At 38.7% G+C, this 27,816-nt stretch overlaps 1 protein-coding gene across 4 annotated transcripts in view; it reads right to left on the bottom strand.

Annotated features, from left to right (window-relative positions):
- Positions 1–27,816, bottom strand: part of RALGPS2 (Ral GEF with PH domain and SH3 binding motif 2) — a 116,467-nt gene that overhangs the window by 59,733 nt on the left and 28,918 nt on the right. For all 4 annotated transcript variants that reach the window (XM_054638152.2, XM_077181993.1, XM_077181992.1 and 1 more), the window contains exons 4-8: positions 21,016–21,066; positions 15,057–15,140; positions 9,212–9,301; positions 5,958–6,050; positions 1,895–2,021 (exon numbers count right to left, since the gene is read on the bottom strand). In XM_054638152.2, coding sequence (XP_054494127.1) covers positions 1,895–2,021; positions 5,958–6,050; positions 9,212–9,301; positions 15,057–15,140; positions 21,016–21,066 — 445 coding nt within the window. The remainder of the gene's footprint in view (positions 1–1,894; positions 2,022–5,957; positions 6,051–9,211; positions 9,302–15,056; positions 15,141–21,015; positions 21,067–27,816) is intronic.

Here is a 27,816-nt window from a genome sequence, read left to right on the forward strand (position 1 = left end):
GGCAGCTGCTGGCTCTCCCCACCAGGAGTGAAGAAGCCCCCACTCCTCCTTTTACCATGAGAGGGAATGGTTCTCCTCAGGAATCCCTGCCCTGCACATGCCATGATCACCATTTCAATCTGCAGGCTTTCCTACATGTTTTACACCAGGAGCAGCACTACTACTCCCTTACAGAATCTTACAGCAGAAGTATTCCTTTTAGGATTTGTAACCTGGAACTGTAAGCTTAAAACAGTAAGTTAAACAAACAATTTAAGTCATTTCTGTTCCAAATGACTCTTATACTAGTAAAAATGCCTTGGGAAGAAAATGGAAGAAATAACAAATCTACTCAGGTCTTAGCAGAGATTAAAGCTTTTATCAAATGAGAAAACTTGGACTCAGCTATCAATCCTCCAAAGTGGATCCAGATTTAGCGTGACTGTATGTTCAGGGCAAGGTTTTTCTTTTTGCCGCTTTTTGAAACTGCACAAAATTAATTTTAGAGGATGTGCACCAGTGGGGATTCACTATTCCTTGGGAGAGTTAAAAAAGGCTTGGGGACATTTCTTATGTCACTAAAAAGAACTGGTATCACAGGAAACCAGGTCACAACACATGCTTTAACTACAGCAGGTCACAGTAAAGAGCATTTCTTTCTAAATAAAGAAGAATTATATATTTCACTTCAAACTATCAAGTCAAGCCCAAAGGTTTTTCTAATGCAAAAGTTACACAAGAAGGTGCAACTTATTAGGGTAAACATCTGTAACTGAATAAAACTTAAAAACTGTTTCCCAATATTTGGCTTGGGATTTTTCCAACCAGCAACAAAACAATTTGATGCTGGCTTCATGTTTCAAAAATCATGGCATACAGGTAAAAAGCATCAGAATAAGAAGCATTTCAGAACTATAGATCAAGTCTCTATATTGTCCATGTGCACAAGATGGGAAAGCTCCATGGTTCATCACATTACATAATGCTTGGTTTCCTTTTTGTGCCTTAGTGTTTGTGCCAAACAGTACAAGGCATTAAAATCTGGTCCCCACAGTGAAGTATTTTTTTTTCTATTTCTGTAGCAAGCATGTAAAAGTCAACCAATATATCCTGGAAAAGTTAACAGCCCAGCAGAGTAAAGGAAGTATCAAAATTCAGGAACAGAAATTGCAGTTTAATAGGCCTTAATGACCACAAGAGCTCATCTTGAATTCAGGTATAAGAGCAACTTATCATCTGCAAAAATACAAAGAATTGGATATACAGTGCCTTAATTTTGTGTGATTACCAACATCTCATGGAACAAAAGCTACCTTAAAAACAGCACACATCATTTTAATGCCTGTTGAGCACTAAATTAGCTTGACAACAAAACCAACACATATTAAATGCATTTGTCTAGTTTCTAGATACATAGAATTATAATCTACTAATAATTATTCCAGAAGGCTGACTCAGTCATAACAGCCTAGTCTCTCTGGTCACAATCATGTATATTAAATGCAGCAATATCTCCACATTTTACCATGTTCCAAACTCTAAGATCTATATTTATTTCTCTCAGAGGCTTGTGATTTATAGCTTCTCATAAATTAAAAGCCATTGTTACTAGAACAGTCAAGTATTCAGTATTTAGGAGGGTTACCAGGCATAACAAGGAAAGTATTTCTCCAGAAGCCATTGTATCTCTACAACACGTGGCAAAATAGTTTCCTAGAAAACTGATACTGGATGTAAAACCTGCAGTGTTTGTGAGCTTTAAGAGGTATTTTCTTTTTGAGGTTCTGTCCTGCCACATACAGAGTGCTCAGACTCACCTTGGGTTGTAGACTCTCCACTGAAGTCCTCAGAGTTTCCTGAATGCTTCAAAGATGGTGTTTAGCTTGTGTAATTACTGGAGAAAGAGGCTGCTTACCTAAGTAGGGAATACAAGGAGTCATCTTCAAGCTGCTGATATAGTCTCTGAGCCTTTTGTAATTATCTTCTTTACTCATCACATATTCCAGCTTGTCAAAGGTGGCTTTATCCTTCCGACTCAGTAACTAGCCAAAGGAAAAAGAAGGAAAACCAGATCAGTTTAAGTTTGATCATTAGGATTTCCTCTTTTACCCTTACTGATTTCCATGTCTCCATTGTTGTTGCTGTTTTGTTGGTTTTTTTTTTTAACTCGCCTGCTTCAAAATTACATCATTTATTTCTTAAAGAGGAGCACTTAGAAAGTTTACAAAGAAAAGCAACAATTCTGGGGGTTAAATTTAAAAATACTTCTAAAAACTAGGCAGGTAAAAATGCTGGTGTCCTGGAGGATCCCTCTGAAACAATGTTAGTTATCAAAAAAACAAATCTAGCCAACCCACATCAAACTTCATGTGCAGTCCACTTCAGCAGTATTCATGCCAGTAACATTTTCACTCTGATTATCCATAAGTGTGCTGGCTTGGAATGGGATGGAGTCAATTCTCTTCACAGTGGCTAGTATGGGCTATTGTCTTGGATATGAGTAAGGATTTTATCCATGTTTTTTACAGAAAACTCATGGGGTTGTATTTGTCTGCCACCTGGCAATTTTACTGCTTCTTAATATCACAGAACACAAAACTTAAAAGTCATGGTTCTCCTTCATTATCCATTCCTCCTTCCTCTAATCTCTTCCTTTGACAGAATTAACAGCAACTAGGCTCTCTTTGTAAGATGGGGAGAGTAAGTCAAGATATTTTCCAAACATCTTGCTGAACTGCTGCTGAAAAACTGCCTCAAAGTCTTCACTTCAACTCAGAGTCAGAATTTAACAAAGAGTGTAAGATGCTCCCACCAAACAGTTTGGCAGGAGATTCAGCATTCCAAGTGCCAGTCACAATTTTTCCCCTGCAATGCAATGACAAGGGCCAGATCACAGAATTTCTACATATATTCCCTTTTCATTTCAGTTAAAGATCAACCTAGGAGAACATGACAGAAGTGAAATCTTCCTTCTGTAAATTCACCGTTGAAATAATTTATTTTTACTTCCATTTCCTACATCCAACTCTTTATGAGGACAGACAAACTGAATACTGGATCTCAGGAGAAAGCCACTAGTGGAAAGTGAATTGTCTCCCAAGACATACTCATCATTGACATTGCAGCAATTAATTTGCATCTTTAATTTAGGTTTGGTTCCAATAGTCAAATGAGAACTGCAGACTCTTCCAGGAGAAGGAAGCAGCAGACTGACATGACTCCAACCACCCAAATGTGGTGGTGGACATTTTACTTGTGAAGTTCATCTTAAAGCTGGTTCCAGTTTTATCAGCCTGGACTAGGCTTGCTTCTAATATCCTAAAACATTCTGACATCATTTAATGTTGAAAGGTTTTTGTAGTTTTGCAGACTGAAAGGTGAGACAAGACTAACATATAACAATGTTCAAACTGGAATGAAATGAACTGTATTTTCCTCAAACCATGCTGATTGGCACACTCTTATTCAAGTCTGATGTATCTTTTCAGGCTCTTTGGATCATCTCATAACAAGCTGATCCTGCATGACTTCCCCTAGGCCAATCCATGCCATACCTCCACCTCCTGCACTCAGGGAGAAAAGCCCAGAGAAGCCAAGAACATTAGAAGTGTTTCTGTGAGGGCCAACTAAGGACCTATTTCTTAGTCCTTCAGTTTTGGAGCTGCTTCTTTTTTAAATAATGTTTCTTCTTCTGTCTCTTGGATGAAAAGAACAGTACAGAGCTGTACGTGTGCAGCGACAATAAAAGCTAAGGCTGACAGTTTATAGCAGCAGGGAAGGATTTGAAGCCTTCTAAATTGCTCTTGGCTTTCTAGCTGTAGTGTGCCAGCACTGAACACAACTTTTGGAAATGCCAGCAAGAAGAGATGAGGTCTCAGGATGCTGGCTCACCCCACTTCACATATTTAATGATTATTTGCTTTATGGCCCAAACCCTCACTGGTCATCAAGAATTCCTTTACATTAAATGGAGAGAAGCTGAATATTCTATTCTGTGAACTTTCTTGGAAAGGCTCACAAATCTTCTCAAGTTTTGAATGGGGCAAATCACACATTAAAAGTAGCACTTATTATTCCCTAGAGTTCAGAGTGTGTGCAGGCAATGGGCGAGACAAATTTCAGACAAATGCAGACATACCGTCAGAAGACATGAATTCCATCTTTTTTAGGAACATTAGATTACCAAGCAAGTATTTAATGGCTCCTTTAAACTCTAGATTCCAACCATTTAAGGTGGCTTTTTTTTTTTAGGGAATGAATATACTTGCAGCTATTTTCCTGACTTTGTAAATTGAGTTGATTGAGGGTTGCTACAAACCATCTCAGAAATGGAGAAGAAATTCTTCCTTGTTGAAGGTTTTGGAGGGTTCCTGTGCAACTTCCCCAAATCCCTTTGTGATTCAAATAAAGGCTTGGTGTGCCTTTTCTTGCTTTTAATATACAGAAAGCCAAAGGCTTAGAATTATCTTTAGGAATTTTTAAGCTGAACTTTCAAGAGAAGGACAACTGAATCAGTTTGCAGTGCACATTGCTGGGAGCTATCCTGCAACTTGCATTTGCAAAGGCTCATGTAAGATGATGAAAAGCACAGACTCACTTGGGAGTGTATGAGGAATCAAACACCTGCAGAAATGTGGGAGAAGTTACCTGGAATTTCAGAGCTTGGAAGAGGGATGAGCTTTAATGACTGATACATATGTCAAGAGCACACAAATAAACCTTGCAAGTGAAAACCACTGCATAACCAAGCATCAGAAGAAACTGGGGACTCCCAGTTCTGAATGGCATTATCATGGTAGTAATGAATGTGGTTTTTATTAATATATGGAAACAGTTACATTTAATTTGAGCTGTGCACAAAAAGATTTAAAAATTGACTCAGCCTCACAGTTACATAAAACTGTTGAGGCATCAATTCTAAAACAAAGTCTGAAAACCAGAAGTTCCCCTTGAGATAATTTTGAAGTGTTAATTTCACTAAGATTTCCTCAGAGAGATTTTTGGTATTTGGAAGCAATGTCAAACTTAATTGTGCATTTGCAAAATACGATCAGAATTCTAGAGGAGTATCTTGGCCGAAGTGAATTATATTCAATTTTGGGAATATTTATCAACTGAATGACATTTTCATGCAGTTATCAGACAAATAAACTTTTTGCAACATCCAAGGATGCACTGATGTGCGTTCAGGGAAAGCCTTCAGCTTTGTTTAGTGATATGTATCCTGTGCACAGGAGGATCTCAATCACCTCATTTTTTCTGTCACACTGAATGTCACATTTATCTGAAACAGCTGAAAAACTACACAATATATGGCTAAATAAAGACTGTTTTCTGAGCTCTGAGGCATCAATGAGCACAAGTAATTCCTAATATTCTTCTTATCGAGGATACAATGATAAACAATATTACTGCTAGCCAAAAAAGAGATGACAAATAAAAATTATTCCAAAGAATACTCTCCTTTCACAGCTGTACAAAGGTAGAATTACAAATGCACTGTGTAAAGGAGTTGTAAGTATGAAATGACAATGAAAAGTGCTAGAGTTATCAGTCAGAGAAACAACAAATCTCTTTATGGAAAGTGAATCAAGAGTTTCTGAACATCTGCTCTCCATAGCAAAAAAAAGAATTCCAATAGTATAAACCCCTAAATGATTGAAGTATGACCCACTTTGGCATTCAGAATTTTCCAGCAACTAAATACAAAATAGCTTCTGGCCAAATGAGAAGCCTCTGCATTTAGCAGAATCTGCAGGGAACTATTTTTCAGAGGAAAATATTTCTACAGCAGAACGGAAAAAAAAAAAATTAAGAGGAAACCATAGATTTCAGAGGAACTAGAAGCATTATGTACACAGCAGAACAAAGTTAAAGCTCTCTGCAGTAACTGCTGCATCCTTGAAAAGAAGCTTGAGGGTTTGTGTTTGCCTGAGAAGAGGTGAACCCTCTCCCCTGGGCTGCTGCTCCTCACTTACCGCCCACGTCTTGGTCAGCCTGAAGATGGGAGCGCTCTGGAGGCCTGACACCACTGCCATGAGGGCATGCAGGTTATTCAGCTCATACAGCTTCTGAGGACAAAAAAAAAAGAGAAAATAAACAATAAACAACATTCCAAGTGCTGCTAATAGTCAACACAGAATAAATAACAATCTAAAGATGGAGAAATCTCGCATGGTCTAAAATGAAGTGTTACAGTGAACTGCTGTGCACACAGACCACTTTTGTGGCACCTCCTAATTTTTCATTACTGCATCTCTATGCTTTTGGATTAGACTAACTAGCTGTTTCATAGTCCATAGAGAACCCTTAAAAATATCTATATAGACACAGATCTTGGGGAATATATTAGAAGTGCCAGAAATTTTCTGACATTCAAACCCAACAAATTCCTTTCATAGCATTTGACAGTATTTTAAAACAACACACCAGAAAGGACAACCCAGTGGTCAATGATGTAATCATGTCAGTACCTAGAGTTTATGCAATGACCAAGGCTACATCAAAGCACCCAAAAAATATCTTAGCAGGATGAAATCAAGGAGGTAAATTTCAAAAGCCACATCCCTGGAGTACTCCCCTCACTGAAAGGCCATTTCTGGGGTATGACAAACTAATTAGTGGAAAGCAACAACCCAATCAAAATTGAACAGCAAAAACATTAGGGTAAAAGAATTCCCTTAAAAACTCTATACAAAACATTGGGTTTAAGTGCATTTTCTCACACATTTGGAATTTCCCTCCCTTTTCTTTTTCCTTTCTCTCTGTCTCCAAAAGTATCCACTGCCTTGGCCAAGTAACTACTGGTACTACTGTCATGAAAGCTTAAAAACAGTCTGGAGGAAAATGTTCTTCCTGAAGCTCTTCTGCAACATCAACTGTTCTGATAGCTGTGAGCTCTCAGGGATCCAAACTACACTCATTTTTGGTGCACTGCACCCAAATTGAGGTTTTAACCCTAACAGAGAGACTTTGCTAAGGAGAAATGATACTCAATCACAGTATTGCAAATCTTGCTTAATCCATTTGGAATATTCACCAAGGTAGGTTAGGATTCCAGCAAGGAAAAATAAGAAACCCTTCCTATTCAAAAGATGGTGGGAATCCTTTTTCCTACTTGAAACTCAGCTTACTTCTTGCTTAGGAAATCTTTCATGAAGGAAAAAGACAACAAAACTAGACCAAAGGAATACTGGCTAAATGCTGAACACCAAAGGAGAGCCTCTATTTGGAAGGATGAAAGCCAAAACCAAGGATGGTTTTCTGGCTAACAGTTTTGGAACAGGGCAAATGATTCTCTCTCCACTTAACACACTGCCAGGAAACTTGCAGCCTTTTATGGAACAAAGTCCTCACAAGTATAAGTCAGAAATGCCACTTTTAATGGCACCCCAGTAGTATTTCCACTCTGTGTGCTCAGACCTCCATGATTCCAGCATGTCCTGCTGACAGTGGAAGTTTGCCCACACCTTGTGATGAAGTGCTCCCCTCTCCTCATCCTCTTTTGGGAGATTTTTCAGTAACCAGTGTAAAGGGTAATCAGTATTTTGTGGGGTGAGGTGGAAGGGGTTGGATGTTTGTCACACACCACAGTCCTGTTATCCTTCCAAGCAGTCCTGCTGAAGTTTGTCCCTCCACTTACACAAGAACTCTTTTTCCTCCCACACACATCCCAAGCAAGGTAATAAAGTTCACTGTCCCAAAGGACAGTGGAGCTGATGAGAAATGAAAAGAAGGGCTTTCCCAGCTGCTGCCAGCAGTGAAACAGAAGTCATGATCCACCAGGACAGTCTGGGAACTTCAGGGGAACTGTTAGGTCTAATTACCTCATGCATTAAGCAGTGTAGGTGAGATAGCATTTAAGCTATGCAGTAGGCTGCCAGCACAAGGAATCACTGTGGAGTGGATTTACAGCTCCTCTAGAGGTAATTAGTGTGACCCCTGGCACCAAGCTGCTTTGATATTAGCTCTGGATAACAGAAACTGCTTCCAAGAGTTTCCAGTGAAGTTCCACCGCAGTAACTTCATGTCAGCAGCCATATGTAAGCAAGGCCAAGGTAACAAGCACAGAAATAAATAAACTGATACAAAACCACCCCATACAGAGCTGCTTGCTTTTGTAATTGTGATTTTTACAGGTGACAGGTAAGCAAAGCTCAATGACCTGACTGTTAAGTATTGCTGCCTCCAAGCCAGCAGCATTCCAGCAGCCACTGCACTGCAGTGCACTGCTGAGGTCAGGCATGCTCAGGGTGCTGTGCCCAAGCTGAGCCTGCAACACCCAGCACTGCCCAGTCCCATCCCAGTATGAACCAGACCTGAGCCCACCTGGCTTCCCACATCTGTTCTGCACTGTGGCCACACAGAGCTGGACCTCCCCCTCCTGTGCAGGGACATGGATCATGGGTTCTTTTATGTTTGTATTTCAAACAAAAACACAAGAACCGACTTTTAAAAATACATGAGATGAAGATACATTAACTCACCAGATATCAAAGGATGTCTAAGAGAGATCATTAACACTTTATTACCACAGCATGATTACTGAGCAGAGCCTGTGCTATCCTACAAAATTAGCTCTTGCTTTGCCCAAAGTTGAGAGTCAAACCCCGCAGGACTAAAATCTTGCTTCATTAAAAAAGGGCTTGTCAAGACAGGGAATGCACTTGAATACAAAATTAATTAATTAACAAATATTTTACATCTTTTTTTTTTGCAGGTAACCTGGGGTGGTCACAGCAGTCAGTTATAGTAAAAGGCAGCCACCATCTGACAGCAGAAACTTGAAAAACATCCCCTTTTTCTCACTACTGTGAAGAAGTTTCACTCTGTTTGAAGGGCTATATGTTACTCCAGATTTGCTGACCCATTTCGTATGAATGTCAGTCCAAAAGGCTTTAGGAAAGACTGAGAACTCCAAAATGTCTTCTGAATCAAAGTCTATTTTTCAAACCACATTTTTAAAGTTGATATTATTTGAGTAGAGATAAAAGATCCTTTCCTTCAAATGGCAAAAGCAAACAAACCATTTCTCTTCTGACTAAAGCTGTTTAAACTGACTGCACACTTGGTGACAACACAGAAGCCAGTTACAGATGTCAACAGAAACAACCACAGCTAAGTCAGCTGTCAGATAGGTATTTCCCAATGTGTATTTCTGAACTGACCAAACTGGGTATAAAACCTTGGATCATGGTGAATCCCACACTCCCTTCACAATACAAATTCTTACCTTTGCAGTTTTGATGTAGTGGCTCAAAACCTCAGCTCGTATTTTTAAAGTCTGTGCATGCAGAATCTCTCTAACAACCCAGAAGCTTACCTAAAATGGAGGAAAAAAAGCCTTTTAAAAATACAGAGTTTCAACACTATGCTTTTAAAAGTTTTATTTATTTTTATGGAAGTATGGTCTATGGAAACAGACTTGAGTTCAATGTAAGACTGAGGGTGAGATCACACACAAAGCAAATGGCAAAACACTCAAACTTTGAAGAGTGCTCTCCCAGGAAAATAAAATCATGAAGAAATGTTATGAAAAGCCTACAAAATGAAGGAATATAAACACCAACACTGAATCATATCCACTGGTTTGCTTTCCCACAACATAAATGCTACATTACATGAATTGAGCAGCTTCAACTACAGTTCACTGACATTTCCAACACTTTGAACAAAAATTAACCCTGAACAAAATTAGAATGTAAGGTAGGAAGCTCTGCCATAAGCCAGCTTCTAGTTTATACTCTCATTTCTGGCTGTGCCAATTACCTGCTGATGTACAGCAAGTATCACACCCTTGGTTAAGCTCTCCAGGACTGACTTCACTGCTGTGGAAGAACCCTGCTAAATTCAGTATAAAGAATGGTTGCTGCATGTCATACTTACATGAATGTCTCATAAAGGCTGTACTCTAAAAGTGTTTGGGAATATGTCTAAACTCCACTGTTTTCTCTTCACTGCTCCCTGCCACCCTCTGCTCTCACAAAGAATGATAAAGATTAAACACTTTTGTAACTGTAATAAAGCAGTAGTAAAGAATTAGCAAAGGTTAACAAATACTGCAGCTTTTATTCATCTCTTTGCTATGAGTTGGGAAAAAAATTATCATCAAGATACAGCATGACTGGTATTTACAAAACTACTGAAAACAGTGTATGAAGAAATTTACTACAAGTTTACTCATACATGGAAACCTCTCAACATGTCATGGTGCTTTGATTTTTAAGTGATGCTAAACTACTTCTTGTAAACAGGTTCCTGGCCAAAATCTCAATTAGAAAAATGAAATAACCTGTTCCACTTTGTTAGTATGATAGCTCCTAACACAGAAGAGCACCAAGAAGATCCACACCTCCAAAATGATTACATTTGCAGTGAAGCTACAGGGATCTGATGAAAACTGGGATGTTAAATCACAACAGCTCTTTGGAAATGAGAGAAATGGAAGAATGACAAGAAAACCCACAAAAAATCCCCACAAACATCTTGCATAAGAATCACTTCCCTTTGGTCTGTTTGTCTAATGTTGTATTAGCCAGGAAAGAATTAAGAATGGAGCTCAGGTTTCTATTTCTTTTCATTTTTCTTCATTTTCTTTCCTCTTTTGCTTTTTTGCAAAGCAAAATATCTCTTCACAAACAAAAAATGGTTCCAATTGATTAAAAAAAATCTCAATAGGTTGCCATGCTCAAAAATAGCAAAGTTTTGAAACCACTGTTTAAAGTTAAAAGGAGAAAATATGGAAAATCGTCTCATTTTTAAGGGTACATCATCAAATTGTAATAATCTGAAAGCCACAGTGACAGTAGCTGTATTTAAATGACAGAGATTGCCATTCCCTTTGTTTAGTTAGGGAATAATTTTCCTTTAAGGACAGGGCACCAAGTGCTGAGACAATCTCAGGGGTAGTGAGAGTAAAAAAGAATTGAAATTCTTGCACTTTCTTCATTGTTTAGAAAACAAAAATACATGTTGGATTGTTGCCAGGTCTTCTCTTTAATGAAATATTCTGAAAGTGTCCTTACTGAGTCCTGCCAGGAGCAAGGGATTTGCACTCAGTGATCCTTATGGGCCCCTTCCAACTTGAGATATTCTATGACCCTATCAAATACAGAAGTACTGAATACATGAAAGATTTGGCAGTACTTCAAAATTTTGTCATAAAAAGCTTGACCTCAGTTTGGTGCTCTGCTGTAGTTACACAGCTTGAGAAAAAGAACTTTTTTCCCTGATTGATCAATGAGTTTTTAAGGAGATGCTTTCCCACTGAAGATCAAGGGAATTTAAATTTTTAACACAGATTTCTGTATCATAAAGAATCAGGCAAGTACAACACACACAGCACTACACCTTAAGATCCCAAATCTCTTTGATTTGAGCTTCAGAGATTGCTGATGTAACAGGAGAATGCCTGTGATGGGCCAGACTGTGCCACTTGCTCAGAACACAGAGCAACACCCCAGCATTTTCATCAGGACAAAAATCCCCCCATCTCCTCTGTCTGTCCTGACTTCTGTGGAAGCTCCCTGGCATCACAGAGACACAAACACTCTGGTTTGCCCAAGGAAACTTGGTTTCTGTCCCAGTCCCAGCCAGACCTCAGCTCAACACTCCCAAGCTCTTGCAGGAAAAGAAGAAAACCCAAACAAACCAGAACAAATTTCCTTTGAAGCTTGGAGCCCTCCAGTCCCTTGAGTGACAGAGCAGGCAGGTGATACAGAACCAAACACACTTAATCATTTCCACCTCAACCACTTCCAGTCCTTTCTGATGTGTTTTTACTGACACAAACACTGGGTTTTGGCTGGTCATGATTATTAACTAATATCTTTAGACAGCACCACAACCTAAATGCATTGCACATATTGAAAAAGCAATAATTTAAAGAAATACTTTTTCTTTACACAAATAATGCATATTTGTTCCATATAGTCCTCTCTTGCTGCATTTAAATGTTATTATACCAACATCAATCAGCAACATGACTCCCAGCCTTTGGGTGTCAATAGCTCTGATACCAGTTCAAGGCAGCATTTAAAGCCTTGACATATAATTGTATATTTATATTCTTCCCTATTAAGGTCATCTGAGAATAACAGGCTTAACTTTGAACATATCTGTTCTTGAATCATATCTTAAGATTTTTAAGTTATCCCATGTTTGCCATATCTAAAATACCAATTCTGTTCTACTGGTGCTATTAAGTTCACAGTCATTGCTTCAAAAACTAATCTTTGCTTTCTGTGCTAATCAAAAAATAGGGAAATTCAAGAATATTCCTTTAAAAGTTTCTGGCTTTTCCTTTCAGGTATCTCCCATGCATACTAACCATTCCACTCAATTTCCAAGTTAAATCCACTGCAATTCAGCAACACTACAATATTCAAGAAGAAGTTCTTCATACTATGTTTGCATTTGGGTTAAAAAAGGATGCAAAAAAAGTGAAAAACACCTATAAATACAGTCAGTAAAACATTAAATTTTCCTTTGGCAAGTGGGATCTCTTCCTTTAAAATTCAGTTCCAATATACTGAATCTAGATGACAAGTTTCTCTAATATTTTAAGATCTCTGGCAGCACAGTTCCAACCCCATTTAAACAAAAATCTCAAGAAAGAGGTTTTCAGTTGAAGCACTCATAACCAAGAGACCAATAGTGACCTTTACACTGTCACCTTCAAAAAATTTTTATTTGAAATAAATGATAAAAGTTTATTTTCAAAATGTAAGACAATGATTTAGTAAGTGGACTTGGCAATTGTGCACTCTGACAGATTTACCAGTAACAGCAAGTCTACAGCTCACTTTCAGAAGAAAGCTGAAAATGAGAGATCAGAGTTTAGGAAAACAAAAAAAAGATTCTTCCCTCCTCACTAAATATAAAATAATGCAAAACTAGCACATAAAGTTACATATTTAAGAATATATGATATCAGATATGTAGATCTATATGGGGTACCACTCAACAATGAATTCTCCAAGAACAGGAGAGTCCTGGCATGGAAGGATTCCACTGATTTCTGTTGCCTGAACTCAATGTGTTTTCACAGGCACACCCAATGATCCCATAACTAATGCTGCAACTGCCTGACTTCATCCTCAGTGGAATGTAATCAACTGCACAGAATCATCACAGCTTCCAAAATGCTACCTGCATATCACTGTGCTGGGAAGCAGCTGTTAGTAATTTCATATTCTCTTTATTTAAGAAGTGAGAGCTGTTCATGATTTTCCTTTGGCAAGCTGGGGGCAAAAAGAGAAGAGACAGATGCATAAAGCTTAATTCAACCCCAGTGAAATTTCAAAGGTTAACAAAATTTTGCTGACATGTATTCCTGCCTGACAAGGCCACAAGTCCCTGTGACTTTGCTGATTATTTATTTTAGGAGCATTAGAACACCCCAGGTAAGTGGAGCAGAAACAATATCTGTCCTTTTCCCTCTCTACTCCTGTACTGAGGGCTTCCTTGCTGCCAGAACAAAGGCTGAGATAAACTTTATGGAAGTCCTTATTTCCCATGATAAGGTTTCTCCTCCTTCCTTCTGGCTACTGAGCATATTTTACCATTCTTTAGTATGTCTGAGGCTGATTTCAGGCAGTTCCTGCAGTTCTTCAGTAGAGCACAAAACAACAACTGAGAAGTGAAGTCCTTGATGAGTTACTCTGCCTCACATGGTTTTTACCACAAAATTCAGCAAAATTAAAATTTCATTGAAGAGTCAACTTCCATGAATAAGCAAGGCAGCAAATGTTGGAATCAGTGAGATTAGTGTCAAAGTCATGAATGTTTTTATAGCAGTCTATACATTCTAACAGGAGCAACTTCAAAAGCTAGATCAGGAAAATTTCAACTAAATGCAGAACAGCAGCAACAACAACAAAAAAACCCCACCAAAACAAACAAACAAAACCCCACAAAAACAAAACAAAAAACAAACAAACAAAAACAAACAAACAAAAAAAACCCACGAAAAAATCCCAAATTCTTGACCAAACCCCCCAGGATCTCAATCGATGGTACAGTCATGGAAAGTTTCAGTGTAACATTCTCTTTTCAGTCCAGTGCAGAATCAGGTAAGTGTCCAAAACCCAATGCCAGACAAGCATTTCAGTCAGTAGGTTAAGAAATATTCTAAGTGTTATCAGTGAAATGTAACAGGATTTGATCATATCCTCAATGAGAGCAACCATGAGAAGTGAGAAAGTACACAAGAACTGATAGGGAAAAAGCCCTGAAAAGTTGACAGGTTTGGTCTGAGTTTCAGATGATTAACAAAGATCTCTGTAAGTCTGAGACTGGGTACAGAGGTTAATTCTGCAAAACAGCTTGTAAGTTTGAGACATTATTAAACATTTACAAGATGAGAGAGGACAGTAATAGAATTACTTCATCTGAAAGAGAAAATATAGCATTACTTAAAAAGAGCATCACAGTTTTGAGACATGATTGGGTAACTCCACAGCTGGACTCCTCCAGCTTTATTTGTGGAGAAAGGGAGAATTCTGTTCTTCTTTTAATAGTTGATTTTAACAGAGAAATTGTTGAATAAAAAAAACATAAATCTCAAACATACTACCTAAAAATTGCGTGAAATAGAGAGTTAAAGAACAAATCTTTTACAGAAAAATTGTTTGGAATTTTTAAAAGTTTGCTTAGAATCACCTTAAAAAGGTACCTATGCTGACAAGAGGCTTCTATTTCTAGGGACAAAAATATCTATGTGAAGCATAAGACACTCAACTAACACAGAAGGAAATTACATCTAATTACAAGTCCAGAAATCCTGTATGGCAAGCCTTTAACCTGTAATTATGATTCTATCTTCATATAAAAGACAGCCAGCAGTTCTGGGGAAAATGTGCACTTTGCATCGATTGCTGCTATTTAAAACAGAATATTTCTTCAACACTGGTTTGGGCTTTCTGCATATCCTATAGATAAAGTATTTGCTAAAAAGAGTTCCTTAAGTTGTCAAGCAATCAGCTGTAATCCAAAATAAAAGTGATGTGCCAGAACACTTAATCCCACAGACTTCCTCAAATGTGTACATTTAATAATGCTGGCAAAAAATAACTCACATGATTGAATCTTCTGGTGAAAGCAACAGCATTTGGTGCAGAACTGTATTTCTCTTTTTTATTCCAGCCACAGCTTGCCAGCTCCTGGGAGAACAAGGATGAAAATTCACTTCTTTAATTTAGTGCATAACACATGTTCAGAGACAAAGGCATATAGAGACACAAATCTTGTAAGTTTTAAAATAACAGAGCAACAACACATTGAAGTAATACAGTTACACTTGTTCTGGTTCCTTCTGAAAATTGAGATTCCACAAGTGTCACTTCTGTATTGTGTTGAGTTATTGATTATTGCCATTCATCTTTTGCTGAATTAGAGCTTTCCTAATTTTGTTACCACAGAAGATCCTGCTTCAAACGTGAATCTGAGCTAGAGAGCCAAATGTCCTTTTGTTTTTAATCACTTTCTGAAGATATTTATAGAGATGATACACCTAGTTAACTCAATCTAAGACATGTTTTTAACTTGGCACGTTGCATTAAAGAAATACCAAAAAAAGTCATCATTTGCAATAACAATAAAAGAAACACTATTTTCAATTTTCCCTCCCAAAGGAGCCTATTTTGGGAAAGTGCATCATCTTGTTATTTACTATCACTTAATTTCAACAAAGAAGTTTTCATTAAAATCATAAATAACTCCATGTACCAAAATGAGCTCTTCCAGTTGTATACATCAGCACATGAATAGATGCAAAGACATTCAGCACACAACCTGTTCCACAGTGCTACCAAGAAAAATAAAACAGACACAGCTTAATTATTCAAAAGGCATAATAGCAAAGTACAGCCCTTCCTTTTTACTTATTCAGGTCTTCCTTCCAGATCATCCACTCTGAAGTGATCTCAGTTTTATTACCATGCTGAAAACTCCTCACTGAAGCCAGATTCACACTACACATCCAGCTACCACATAACTTAGATAAGATGACTCAACATGTAATTGTGCCATTTAAGACACAGTTTAAAAGAATTTGGTATCTAGTTAGTCTAAGCTCTCATTTTTTTTTTGACTTTTTAAAGTCAGAAACTTCTTAGCATCTTTCTAACCAATGACCCAAAACTACTAAAGAATCTCATGCCAGTTAAGAGCACCCTGAATTCTTCTACTTGAAGTTTGTGTGCTGGTATTTGCTAGAGAAGACCCAGAGATTCTTGGCCAGGCACTGGAAAGAATGCAGAATTTCTGGCTTTGTACTTAGGGCTATTCCTTCAAATTTCACTAGAAAGTTGTGCCACCTAAATCTGCCCTGGAAGATCTGGAATGTTCAGCACAGGAAAGTACATGCCCCTGTCCTTACACCTCCACTTCAATGAGCATGCATGAGACAACCACACAGCCCTGAATTACTCCTGCTCCAAAGGAGAGCAGGCTCCTGGAGAAGGGAGCCATTCAAGAAACTCTGGATTAAATTCTCTATCCCTCAGCATCTCTGGTTTCCACTGGAATCACAGCTCTGCACTCAGAGGAACACAAGGGAATTCACTCACAGGCATCTGATAACCCTTCCTTAATAGCAGGAAAAAATTAGTTGTCACCTCAGGTTTAGGGAAAATATGTGAATTTCTTACAAATTCAGGCCATGTCCCTCAATTGCAATTCTCACCAGAGTGAAAAACTCCTAATGCTTCAGGCAGAAGCTCCCCATTGCCCTGGCCCTGCACATCTAAGGGCCCACAGGGTACAGACATCAATGGCAACAGATCTGAGAATACTGCAGAATAAAAGATCCTGCTCCTGCCTGGGAAGACACACATCCAAAGCTTTTTCCAGAGGTGTTGAGGCACAGTCACACAGGCACTCAGGACCTGTGCCATCCCTTCTGATTCTTCAACAGCCTAGGGTGACATCCACACCACTGTTCAGGGATAGACACAGGAGAAGCAAAGTTTTGGGAATTCCCAAAGCATTCCCCCCTCCCTTTAGGAAGTGTAGGAAATATTTAATCTCACTTGCAAGACCCCTCTCTCTCCCTTGGGCAGCCAACTTCCTTTTCTCTCATTTTCAAACTAAAAGAAGAGTGGTTTCCCTTTGCCTGTCAGGTTTCCCAGATGAGCACCTGACCTTTCTGCCTCAGGGGACCCCTGCTCAGAGCACTCCTGCCCCTTGTGTGACCTCACTGCCCTTGGCACTGCCCCAAGATGGCACGTGCAGAAGAGCAGCCACCAAGGTGTTTGCCCTCCCTGGATCTGGCCTGGAGCAGTCCCACACAGTCCCAACAAGGGCACATCTGACTGCACTCACAATGGCAATGAAACACTCACACCACACTGCAACTGAGAAACCACGATTAACCTTCTATAAACCTTCTATAAAATACTTCTCTGCTAAATAGGCTGTGCTGCCCATTTCTTACTTACTCTATTTGATCTTCCTCTAGGATTCTACTTTTTCCACCCGAATTTTCAAACCTGAAGTATTCCCCAGGATTATTTCCTTAGTCTGCCAGTCAGCTCAGGAACAGGAGCTATATCACTACAACCACAGTCTCTTACTTAATTTACATTTAAACTGATCTGAAAAACTGAAAGACATAGGATCAAGAATACAAAAACTGAACTTTCTCTGTAACTCATTCTGGTTTTTATTCCCTTTTGAATACATAGCATTTTAATTTCCTTAACAAAATACTGTGGGAACATTTAAATTATAACCTGTACCACACAGCAGAGAGCAAGATCGTGTTTCTCACAAAAACCTTTATTTAGGTCAAAGGGAAAGTTTCAAAAAGAGGAGAGAAGAAGCAAGGATTAATAGCAGAACCATTCTATAACTTCAGAGTAAGCAGAGATTAAGAATACTCAGTAAGTGAATTTTTTTTCACTGCCTAGTCTGGTGAAGCAGAGGGGATGAAGAGGTTAAAGACAATAAGCCAGCAGAGATTTTCAATATGAACACATGGGCAAATAATTTTGGATGACATACTAAAACATGTAAAGCAAGTGATCAGATTTTCCAAAAAAAAGCAAGCTGATGTGTTCTGCAAGGGGTCATGTGGCTGTTATTTAATGTTAACACAACTACCAGCAGCACAGCCAAGTCTAAGATTCCCTTCTTTTACAGTAAAGCAGAGCTTTACAGTCTCTGCTCTCTAGAAAGCCACAGCCACTACAAGAGACAGAACAAAAACCAACACACCACTCACCATTCCCAGGGAAGAGAAAGAAATCTTGTGACTGACTGGGGGAACTCTGTAATTTTTTTCCCCCTTAAAATTAAAATGCAAATTGGCTGCATTCATACAGATGTTTATGTCAGAGAGGTGTGTTCTTTATAATCTTTATTTCTTCTACTGCAGCCCATTAACTATTAATTAACAAACAACTAGGAATTCCTTCTCCTTTCTCAGAAGCAACTTGCAGGTGTTTTTACTGAAGAAGGAAGGTGGTTTCCAGAATCCAGGAGTGATAGAGCCTGCACACAGCTCAGGCAGAGGATCATGTCACTAAAGATGATCTAACCATGTTCAAGTCCCTGCTTCTGGCTCACCCCCAATGTAAAGGGATCCACCACTTCCCTTAATCCCAGATTCTGAGGGCAACACTGAGATTCCAGTCTGTTCTTCCACAAGCATGAAATGGTGAGTTGTAGTGGGCAGTGTGTAGAAACTTGAGCATATGTGTGAAACCAATATTGCTAAGAAATTTGAATATAAACAGAAATAATTCTATTTACTTGCTACAGATAGAGGCAAAAGGCTGCTGAAGTATTTAAGTGTGCTGTGAGCACGTTCATTGATTTTGATACTAAAACAAAAACTACTACATATTGCTTTGGAAAGTGTTATTAGGCTCTGTTTTTTGTTAAGAAAATCAAGATGAAATTCTGGTATTGCTTTTTATTAAAAAAAAACCTACCTGTAATAATTTAATAAATATTTTAACGCAATGAGGAAGGTGCAACACAATAATTTAAAAGCTATTAGAAGAATACTGCTCACACAGCCTAAAAATTAAAATTAATCTCCAGCAATTAAAAAAATAAAGCATGTCTGAGTACATCTTTCAGAAACCTTACTTGAGAAAATAAATGAACACACATTAAAGGCTAAAAAATTTCATTCAGATACCATTCTGCACTTTGGGAAGCAAAGTGCACAACCCATGTGACAAAGATTTGCTGGTGAATTACAAATTTCAATAAACACCCTGTTTTTAAATCTCAGCACACTGGGGAAAAACACTGCACATCATCTCCCACCATGCACACAGATGAGAGCTGTGAAATTCCGTATCAGTATTCAGAATAAAAAAACCCAAGTCCATCAATGCCTTTCAGTCACTCACTGAAGACTCAGTTTAGGAGCCCTTTCATACAGGTGAAATCAGCTCAGTGGTGTTTTGTTTTCTAATTACAAACTCCACAATGCTTGAGTGCACATGCCAAGGGATGGATACAGATCTACAAGTTAAATCAAGGCATGGATATTGCACAGGCTGGTAGAAACTTGAAGGAAGCTCAGAAATCTACACCACTTCATTAACCTGCTGTCAAGATGCCTTGAGGTAAACTAAGCCTTCCACATCTGATATTCCCTTCTGCAAATCAAGAGAAAAGCAATTTAATTGTATTTAGCCTTTTCTGATGTGAGAGCTGATCTTTACAACCCTTTTCCTCAGAGTTTAGAGACACATCAGCCACCCTTCCTCATGGGTATTTTCCAGTGAAGGCATCACACCAATTTTTCTTATTAATTTTTTCTTATTCTTATAGAGATTTTTAATAAATAATTACTGTGCAGGTATATCTGCCTACACTCCCATATTTTTTCTGAATAGCCTTGGAGTGCCTTTAACTGGCAGAATATATTTATCCTGATCTTCCAACGGGATCTCTCTTGTTTAAAAGCTCTTCTCCCAAAGCTTTAAAGCATTTGCCCTTTTATCTGAGTCTTTTAAATGTTTTTCTCATATGTATGTCTGTGTACTACTCTAATTGTTAATGTTAAGTACTGCTGTGATGTAGGTTCAAAACAGATCAAATGGAAAAACTCTCTGAAGGACTAAACCAACAAAAAAACTCCAAAAACCCAAACCAACAAACTAAGAAATGAACCAAAAATCACACACAAATCCACAAGTGCTGGGAAATATCTTGTGGAAATACTATGAAAGCTGAATCATCTTCAAGTACAGCTCAAACAGCAGCCTTCAAAAAAATTCCCAGGGAACACAAATGATGAAATCAATAATCACAGCCAAGAGATTGAGCTGGTTTCTCCACTTGAAGCAAAATATTCTTCAGCAGTCACAACAGTGACATAACAATCCTGCTGCCAGTGAAATAGTTTGTGATGGACTGAAGTGACTGATGACCTGAGAAAGACTTCCACAGCACTGATAAAATGCACAACAAACTGAAAAATAATCCCTCAAAGTGCAAAACAATGCCCACAGGAAAATGCTGATGGTACAGAAATGAGGAAAAACAAATTCATCATTTGTTATAGTCACTGTGAAGATGCTGAAATGAGCTCAAGTCAGCTAAAATCTGAAAGGAATATGGCATTACATAAAAACAAATGAGAGAACACAAATCATCAATGTATTATCCCAACAGATCACACACATCTTGAATGCCACTACAACCATTTCCATTTTGCCAAAGGAGAAGTGAAGCAGTTATGGAAACAAGGGACAGGATGAAGTATTAAAACACATATCAGTAGCTGAAACCTAAAACATTATAATCAGAATTATCAAATCAGGATGTTTGTCATTCAGAAACACTAAATCCCACATGCTTCATCTCCAGCACAAGCTGAATTAAATACCACTATCAGTCCCCAAACAGGCTATTAGTTCCAGATATTTTTCTGTTAAAATCCATCTGCTTCAAAAATGTATGAATTGGGACAAAAATTAAGATTTATAGACATACACTTGGCAATTCCAGAATTTATACTCTGGCATCACTTTTCTTATTTAAACTGAAAAACAAAGCTAAGGAAATACTCACCTCTGGCTGAATTGCTTTAAATACAGGCACATCCATTAGAGTTATTTGACCCTGGAATAAAAATTTGAAAGAAAATATAAGTTAAGATCAAAATTAACCTTGCATTCCACTTAGGTGCTGTGCTGCTTAAGAGCTGCATTTGTTCTGCTTCCTTTCCTTACTTGGCTTTCATTTGCTATCTAATTTCAGAGGTTTCAGCTTCTACCACAGGGTCATCCTGCAAAACCAAAGAAAAACGTGCTCCCAGCTTTACATGCACAAATAGTAAACAAATTATGAGAAATTATCCTCAGGAGCACAGTCCTGCAGTTACATGGGCAAGTAAGAGCTTAAACTCAGAAACAGAATATAAGAGCCTCCCTAAAAAGACAAGGAACTGACTGCAGTTGCTCAAGGGTAGCTTCTCCCCAAACTCTGAATGTTATCCCAGCTGCACAGCTCTCCTGAAACATCCCTACAACTTTTCAATCAATACTTGAACCATATTTGAGTAACAAAGCAAAGCAATTGTTCAGTTGCTCGGCAACAGTTAAAATTCAACACAGTCATCTCTTTTCCAGCAAGGCAGAGTCAATAAGAGCATTTTCATTCTGGGATGTTTGCTTAGCTTTGAAAAGAGTAAAGTCAAAGACCAGGTTCTGCATTTTGAAATATATTCACAGAGCCTTATTTTAAGTTTATTAATCCTGCACCTTTTAGGACTGCTGACAGCCTATACATCTAGAAAAAAAAGACCATTTCTTTCAAAGGTAGCCCAGAAAGACCAGTGCCATCTGAGTTAGATATCACAAATTTTCTTTAAATAATGAAGCCAGGGACCTTGTTCTGTTCCCTCAGCTGTCAGCTGCACGGCTTTATTCCCAATTCCTTGAAAACAGCAGTGCCCCAGATACACACTCCAAGGTTCACACTGACAGCTTTGTGACTCTCCCAAATTGCAGCTGCCACTGGATGCCCTGTGAATGGGGGAACAGCTCCTCAGAGAAAGCCAACCTTGCAGGAAAATTTTAACTGGGATGCTCTAGGTGAAAGTCAGCAACTACAGAGATGCACCTGCTCTAATGAAGCAAGATTTTGTGTTTTGCAAAGACAACCCAATTTATATTTGGTAGCACATCTTGACCTCTGAATGTGTTTTTAGATAGGAATTCTGACAATCAACGATAAACATAAAAAAATTACATATATAATTTGTCTGTAACCAACACTCTGACACAATCACCTGGTGCTTTGCAGTACAACACCAGAGAAGTAACAAGTATTATGTCTCACTTTTACACACTCTCTTTCCTGGTCTCTGCTCTAGTGCTCTTTCCCCCAGACACCCCCTGGTGGGGCTGCAACGTCAATGTGCTGGAGGGCAGGAAATCTCTGCAGAGGGATCTGGACAGGCTGGATCAATGGCCAATATCCCTCTCTGCAGAGGTTGGATCAATGAGGGTCAATAAAGCCAAGGGCTGGGTCCTGCCCTTGGATCACAACCACCCCAAGCACAGCTACAGCCTGTGAGGAGAGTGGCTGGAAAGTGAGGAACCCAATCCTGGAACAGCAGCCACAGAACTCCATCTCCAGCCCTCCATTTGTGTGTTCAGTTTATCAAGCTTCCTCAGAAATGTGTTATTTTTGGTCAATATGTGGCTGAGTGGGTGCAGCATTATGCTTCTCAGTAAAGCAAATTAATAGCAAAATTGGTTGGGTTTGGGAAGATGAAATGAAAAGAATGGGCAGTTCAATAAAATTCAAACAGAAGGCACATTAAAAGATCCTTACAAAAGACACAGGCATTTCAATAGTTTTTGACATTTCACTGCAAATCCTCCTCACTGAAACAAGACTGCAATAACAGCACAATAAAAAAAAGCCAGGAAACTGATTATTTGTTCACACTGAAGAGAGAAGACTTAAAAATAAATGTTGTCTTTCGTGCTAGCCCTCCAGAATCCATCCTCTTCATCAGCCTGAACTGCCTTAGCTAAATTGACTTGCTTCACTAGTGACTCCTAAACAAATTACTACATTAAGACAGGATCAATACAAAATACTTATGAAATAAAAAGTATTATTAGAACTTCACAGCAGAATTCATATATAAAAATAAATGCATACATTTTAAACAGGAATATTAAAAAGGACATTTTAACACCAAAAAAATACACAAGTGTCAGGGTTCAGGATTAGTGGTCAATATTAAAAATATTTGAAATTGCTATTAAGTACATTACAATATTTTTAAAAGCCTGACAATCATAGAAACCTCTGGAAGATTTAACAGAGAAACCTCTTTCTTCTAGGACCATGTTGATATTAGGCTGATGGGTTTTTTCCTTGCTTGGTTGACACATTTTTGCTTTTATTAAAACCTTAAGTAACACTGTATCATAGAAGCACTAGTTCAAGAAACACCCCTTATTGCAGTTCCTTTCTTAGAGAGCCTGAAATTTCCATTATGAGTTCCCAGGGCTTAGTAAATTGCTCATAATTCAAAGGAACCAAGCCACTGAGAGCTGAATATCTAAGCTGATTGCTAAAAAGCCATTTGAGTTTGTAGATATGACAGTAACTCACATTAGAGTCTAAAACTACATTTAACAAAACAGATTTTTTGAAACATTAACTTGCTCAAATCTATATCTACAAGTCTAATGATTGAATTTTTATTCTTTTAAAACATGCTCACTCACTGCTAAGTAAGTAAATAAAGCAGACTGAAAGGCTGGCAGTCTAATTAATAGCACTTGAAATTACAAAGCTTCAAAAATAATTTCCGAGTTTTATGTTATGTACCATTGCTCAACTCTAACAGCAACAAAAAACTTCTGCCTTGACCCTCTCAAGGAGGATTTGAACCCCAATAAACAAAGCCCCTAGTTTGGTTTCTGCAAGTGAGAGGGATACAATGCACTAACTTTTCTCACTCCAGCTCCTTAACCCAGCCAATACAAATTCTTGGAGAGCTTCCCTCTCCCAAATGTGGTTTAATGCTTTAATATTCAAACCAAAAATTATAAGTGTTCAAATCAACTTGTTACATGAAGCACGCCAACCATAACTTCTCTGGTTTTAGAGCTGCCAGCTGCAGATTTAAAAGAAATAAAAATAATTACATGTGCAATACAAAATTGTGAACTTGTCCTTACTTATTTAAATAAGCATTCTGATTATGTAGAGATAGGGAAACATGGTATTTTCTCTCTTTCCAGAAGTGGTATTTCTACCAAGTTCATTTAGATAATAAAGTATTTCATCATTGCACAGGGTGAGCTGAATGGAGGTTTTGTTTCTGTTTGCCCTAGATCCTAGATAACAGCTCTAGAATATAAGTAGAAAAGGTATGCTTTTACTATATCACCATTATATTTCCCAATTCTCAACCACATGAACAGCTGTACAAGGCAAAACCATCTTTTAAAAGTGGTGCATGATCATTTTCCAATTAACACAGTGAAATGGCTGCTGGAAGACACCTCCCCACCCCTTCACAGCCACAGGAGTTCTGCATGTATAGAAAAGACCTTGCCTGGGGAGTCTCCAACAGCCAAGTGTAAAAATATTTTAGCTCTCATGGGTGCTGAGAAGTTGGACTTGTGAACAATTAAGTACTTCAAAATACTAAAATTATTACCACACAGCTTCATATAAAGAGGTTTTACCCCTCTCCCGGGGAGGTCTGCCGGGTCAGAAATTTTATATTCAAACAGCTCAGAACTACATTTCTGTGTGCTGCTTCTTTGAAGAATATGAAGAAGCCCAATGAAATACAATTCAAAAATATTTCCTGGTTCTTTTTCTTTACTATGAGAATACATGGATTACCCTCCTTTCACAAAGACCTTAAGAACTTCTAGTTCCAGTTAAGACCTCTGCATTAAGCTCTTCTCCACACTTCTATATGAAAGTTCTCATTGGACCTGGGTTATATCCCCACTTCTTTAGTCCTTCTCAAGCATGAACTCTTTCTACCAGGCCACTTGCTGTATGTACTGTAAGTTTTCCTGCCATGTACCTACCCTAAGGACAAGGCACTTCCCCCACTGCTCCCTCCCAGACAGAAAACCCTCAGTCTAAAAAGAAATTTCTGTTTGAAATTTAGAAAGTCAAATGTCTGCATTCTGGTCATTGAAGAATGCTGCCATCACCTGATTTTACTTGAAGCCATGTTGGTTGAAGCAGCACTTCATAAATTGTTCCTTAATCTGAATTTCTAGAAGGAATTATATTTAAGCCTTCCAACTTGGCTTAGTGTTGTATCTCTAGGCTGCCAGGATATTTTCTTCACTGAAAAAATAGCTAAGCCTCTGTTAAGCATAGCATCAGTAGGAGAATAATTCTGCTGTCCAGAATGAACACCAGGGGATTCCAGTTCCTGTGTTGAAGCTCTACTTGTTTTCTCACAAAGTCCACTCCAAAACTTTTATCATTAATAGTTCCTCCACATGCTGTAATTAAGTTGCTTCTTCTTGCTCTCATTGGGAACATATTTACTCTAATATTCTTCTGCAAAGTAAAGCTAGCAGGAAGTAGATAACTTGATATTTCACTGTCATAAGAGCTCCTCCTTGTTTCATTGAAACCATTTTAAAATAAACTCTATTTTCACATTGTTTCCAAAAGAAGCAGTATTTTCTTCCAACAATCATCTGACAAAGCTTCACAGGAATTAAAAAGAAAGAAACACACATACATTTTAGCATGAGCTAACTCCATAGCACTTCCAGGGACTGGGGCAAAGAATAAAGAATCCTTCTTAGATAACTAGGTGGAAAAAAAAGCAATGGATTTATACAGCTGCGCTTCCCTTAATTCTACCTCAAATATTTACACCACCGTGGCTAAGTCAAAGTATAAAATGGAAAAGTGAGTCAAAAAGTAATAAACAGTCTAATAATTAAACAGTAGCTGTCTAAGGAATAAGAATTTACTGTAAAGCAAAAAATAAATATTTCCTCAACCTGAGGTTGGCCAGCACCTTAATTTGGAGCTCATGTCCCCAAGCATTCTCCTTCTTTCCTTCAGCCTCACCAGCCTCCCCTTCCCACTGCCACTGCACCACTAACAGATCCCTCCCCCACAAATTGTGTGCTCAAAACCACACTTCTCCCTGGGATGAAAATGGGGAGCATTCACTGCGACCACGCCGACCCCGGGCACACCACGGCCCCCCCAGCAGGGCCAGACACCACGGGGCAAGGCTGGCACCAGCCTGGCTGTGGCTTCCAGCCCAGCAATAAAGAACTGAGCAGTGACCAGCCTAACAGCAGGGCTTTAAATCAGAGATGGTCTCCTTCCTAGTTCCATCTACAAAGCTGGCCATTGAATCCTTAAATGTGTCCTACTTTGTCAGGACCCAGGACATCCCTCTGGCTGTCCTGAGCAGCCCAGACCCCTGCCAGGGGGCTCAGAGACCCTGGCACAGAGCCCAGAAATGCCTGTGGGTTTGATCATGACCCATGGAGCAAGTTACCAACCTTAGATGAAGATCAGCAAGCCATGACAAATTAAGTAGAATGATAGTGAATTTATCACAAGGTGAAAAAGTAGATTTTGGGGTTTTTTAGAATGAGGTTCAGGAGGCAAGATGGAGGGATCTGGGCTTGTCCTGCCTTTCTCCTTCTTCTTCTTCTTGGCCTCCATCTTCTGCTGTGATGTTGGCACTCACAGATTGGTTTAGAGTAGAAGCTCACTGTCTAACATAGGTGATAGGTATTGGAAAGTAATTGTAAACATTGAATACGTAGTTTTTAGTATAAAGACATAACACCACCCCTAGGGCACACAGTGTGCCTGGAACTGTCCTGGTGAGTGGACCTCGGCAGGGCAGGAGAAAATTTTTTATAGATAAGGAACAATAAACAACCTTGAGACTGAGAAATGAGGAGTCCTGACTCCTTCTTCAAGTGCTGAGCTGGGAAAAGAGACTTTCTAATGCACCTTGGGGTCACTCTGACAAGCTAAAGACCCTGACACTACTTCATACTTATTGAATGGGATTCTTCTTCCCCAGAATCCATGCAACACTCAGGTATTCAGTACATCCCCTGGAAGCTCTCTGTAAGCTGCAAGGTGATAAAGCAAACTATAAATTTGCAACAGCAGCAGCAGGGCCTGAAGATCTCACCCATTTCTAAAGCAGCCTTCAACCTTAGGAAGAATTAAAACCACCCAGCTGCTAACAAGGTTATAACTGACTCTTACACCTCTATTACAACAAGAATTTCCATTACTGCTCCAACTGGCCCCCTTGAAGGGCTGGAAGACTTTTGCTTATGACACAAAGGACCATTACATGAAACAGCACCCCTCCTGTGTACTCAGGACAGTGTTAGATGACTGCCAAAAGTGAGAATATGGAAATAAAATCACCAAAAATATCTGCACTCAGATTTCTCTTTGGCTTGGTAGCAGCTACTTGAAAATACAGGATTATAACCTTTTGTTGTCCAACTCATCTCTTAGCCACTAAATGACTAAACAGAGAGAGTTTTGAAATGATAATGATGTCTTTGAGACAGTGGGAACTGAAAATACACCTGTGTCTCTCATTGGTACTGAAATCACTAGGATGGATCTTATTTCCAGTGTATCTCAAACTTCATTATCTTTCAGATTTTTGTTCTTCTTCATAATTGTACATCTCCCATGTGTGCACAGGGACCTGTTCTAATCAAAACAGATCACACAAGGTACAGGATGGGACCTCATAATGTCTGTGTTGACTTGATCCTGATCAGTGAACTCTCACCTTTACACCACCTCTGTTCAGGAACTCTCTTCATTGGAGCCAAGGCTTCCTAACCACTATTT

The sequence above is a fragment of the Agelaius phoeniceus genome, chromosome 8, assembly GCF_051311805.1.
Source record: "Agelaius phoeniceus isolate bAgePho1 chromosome 8, bAgePho1.hap1, whole genome shotgun sequence".
Taxonomy (NCBI): Eukaryota; Metazoa; Chordata; class Aves; order Passeriformes; family Icteridae; genus Agelaius; species Agelaius phoeniceus.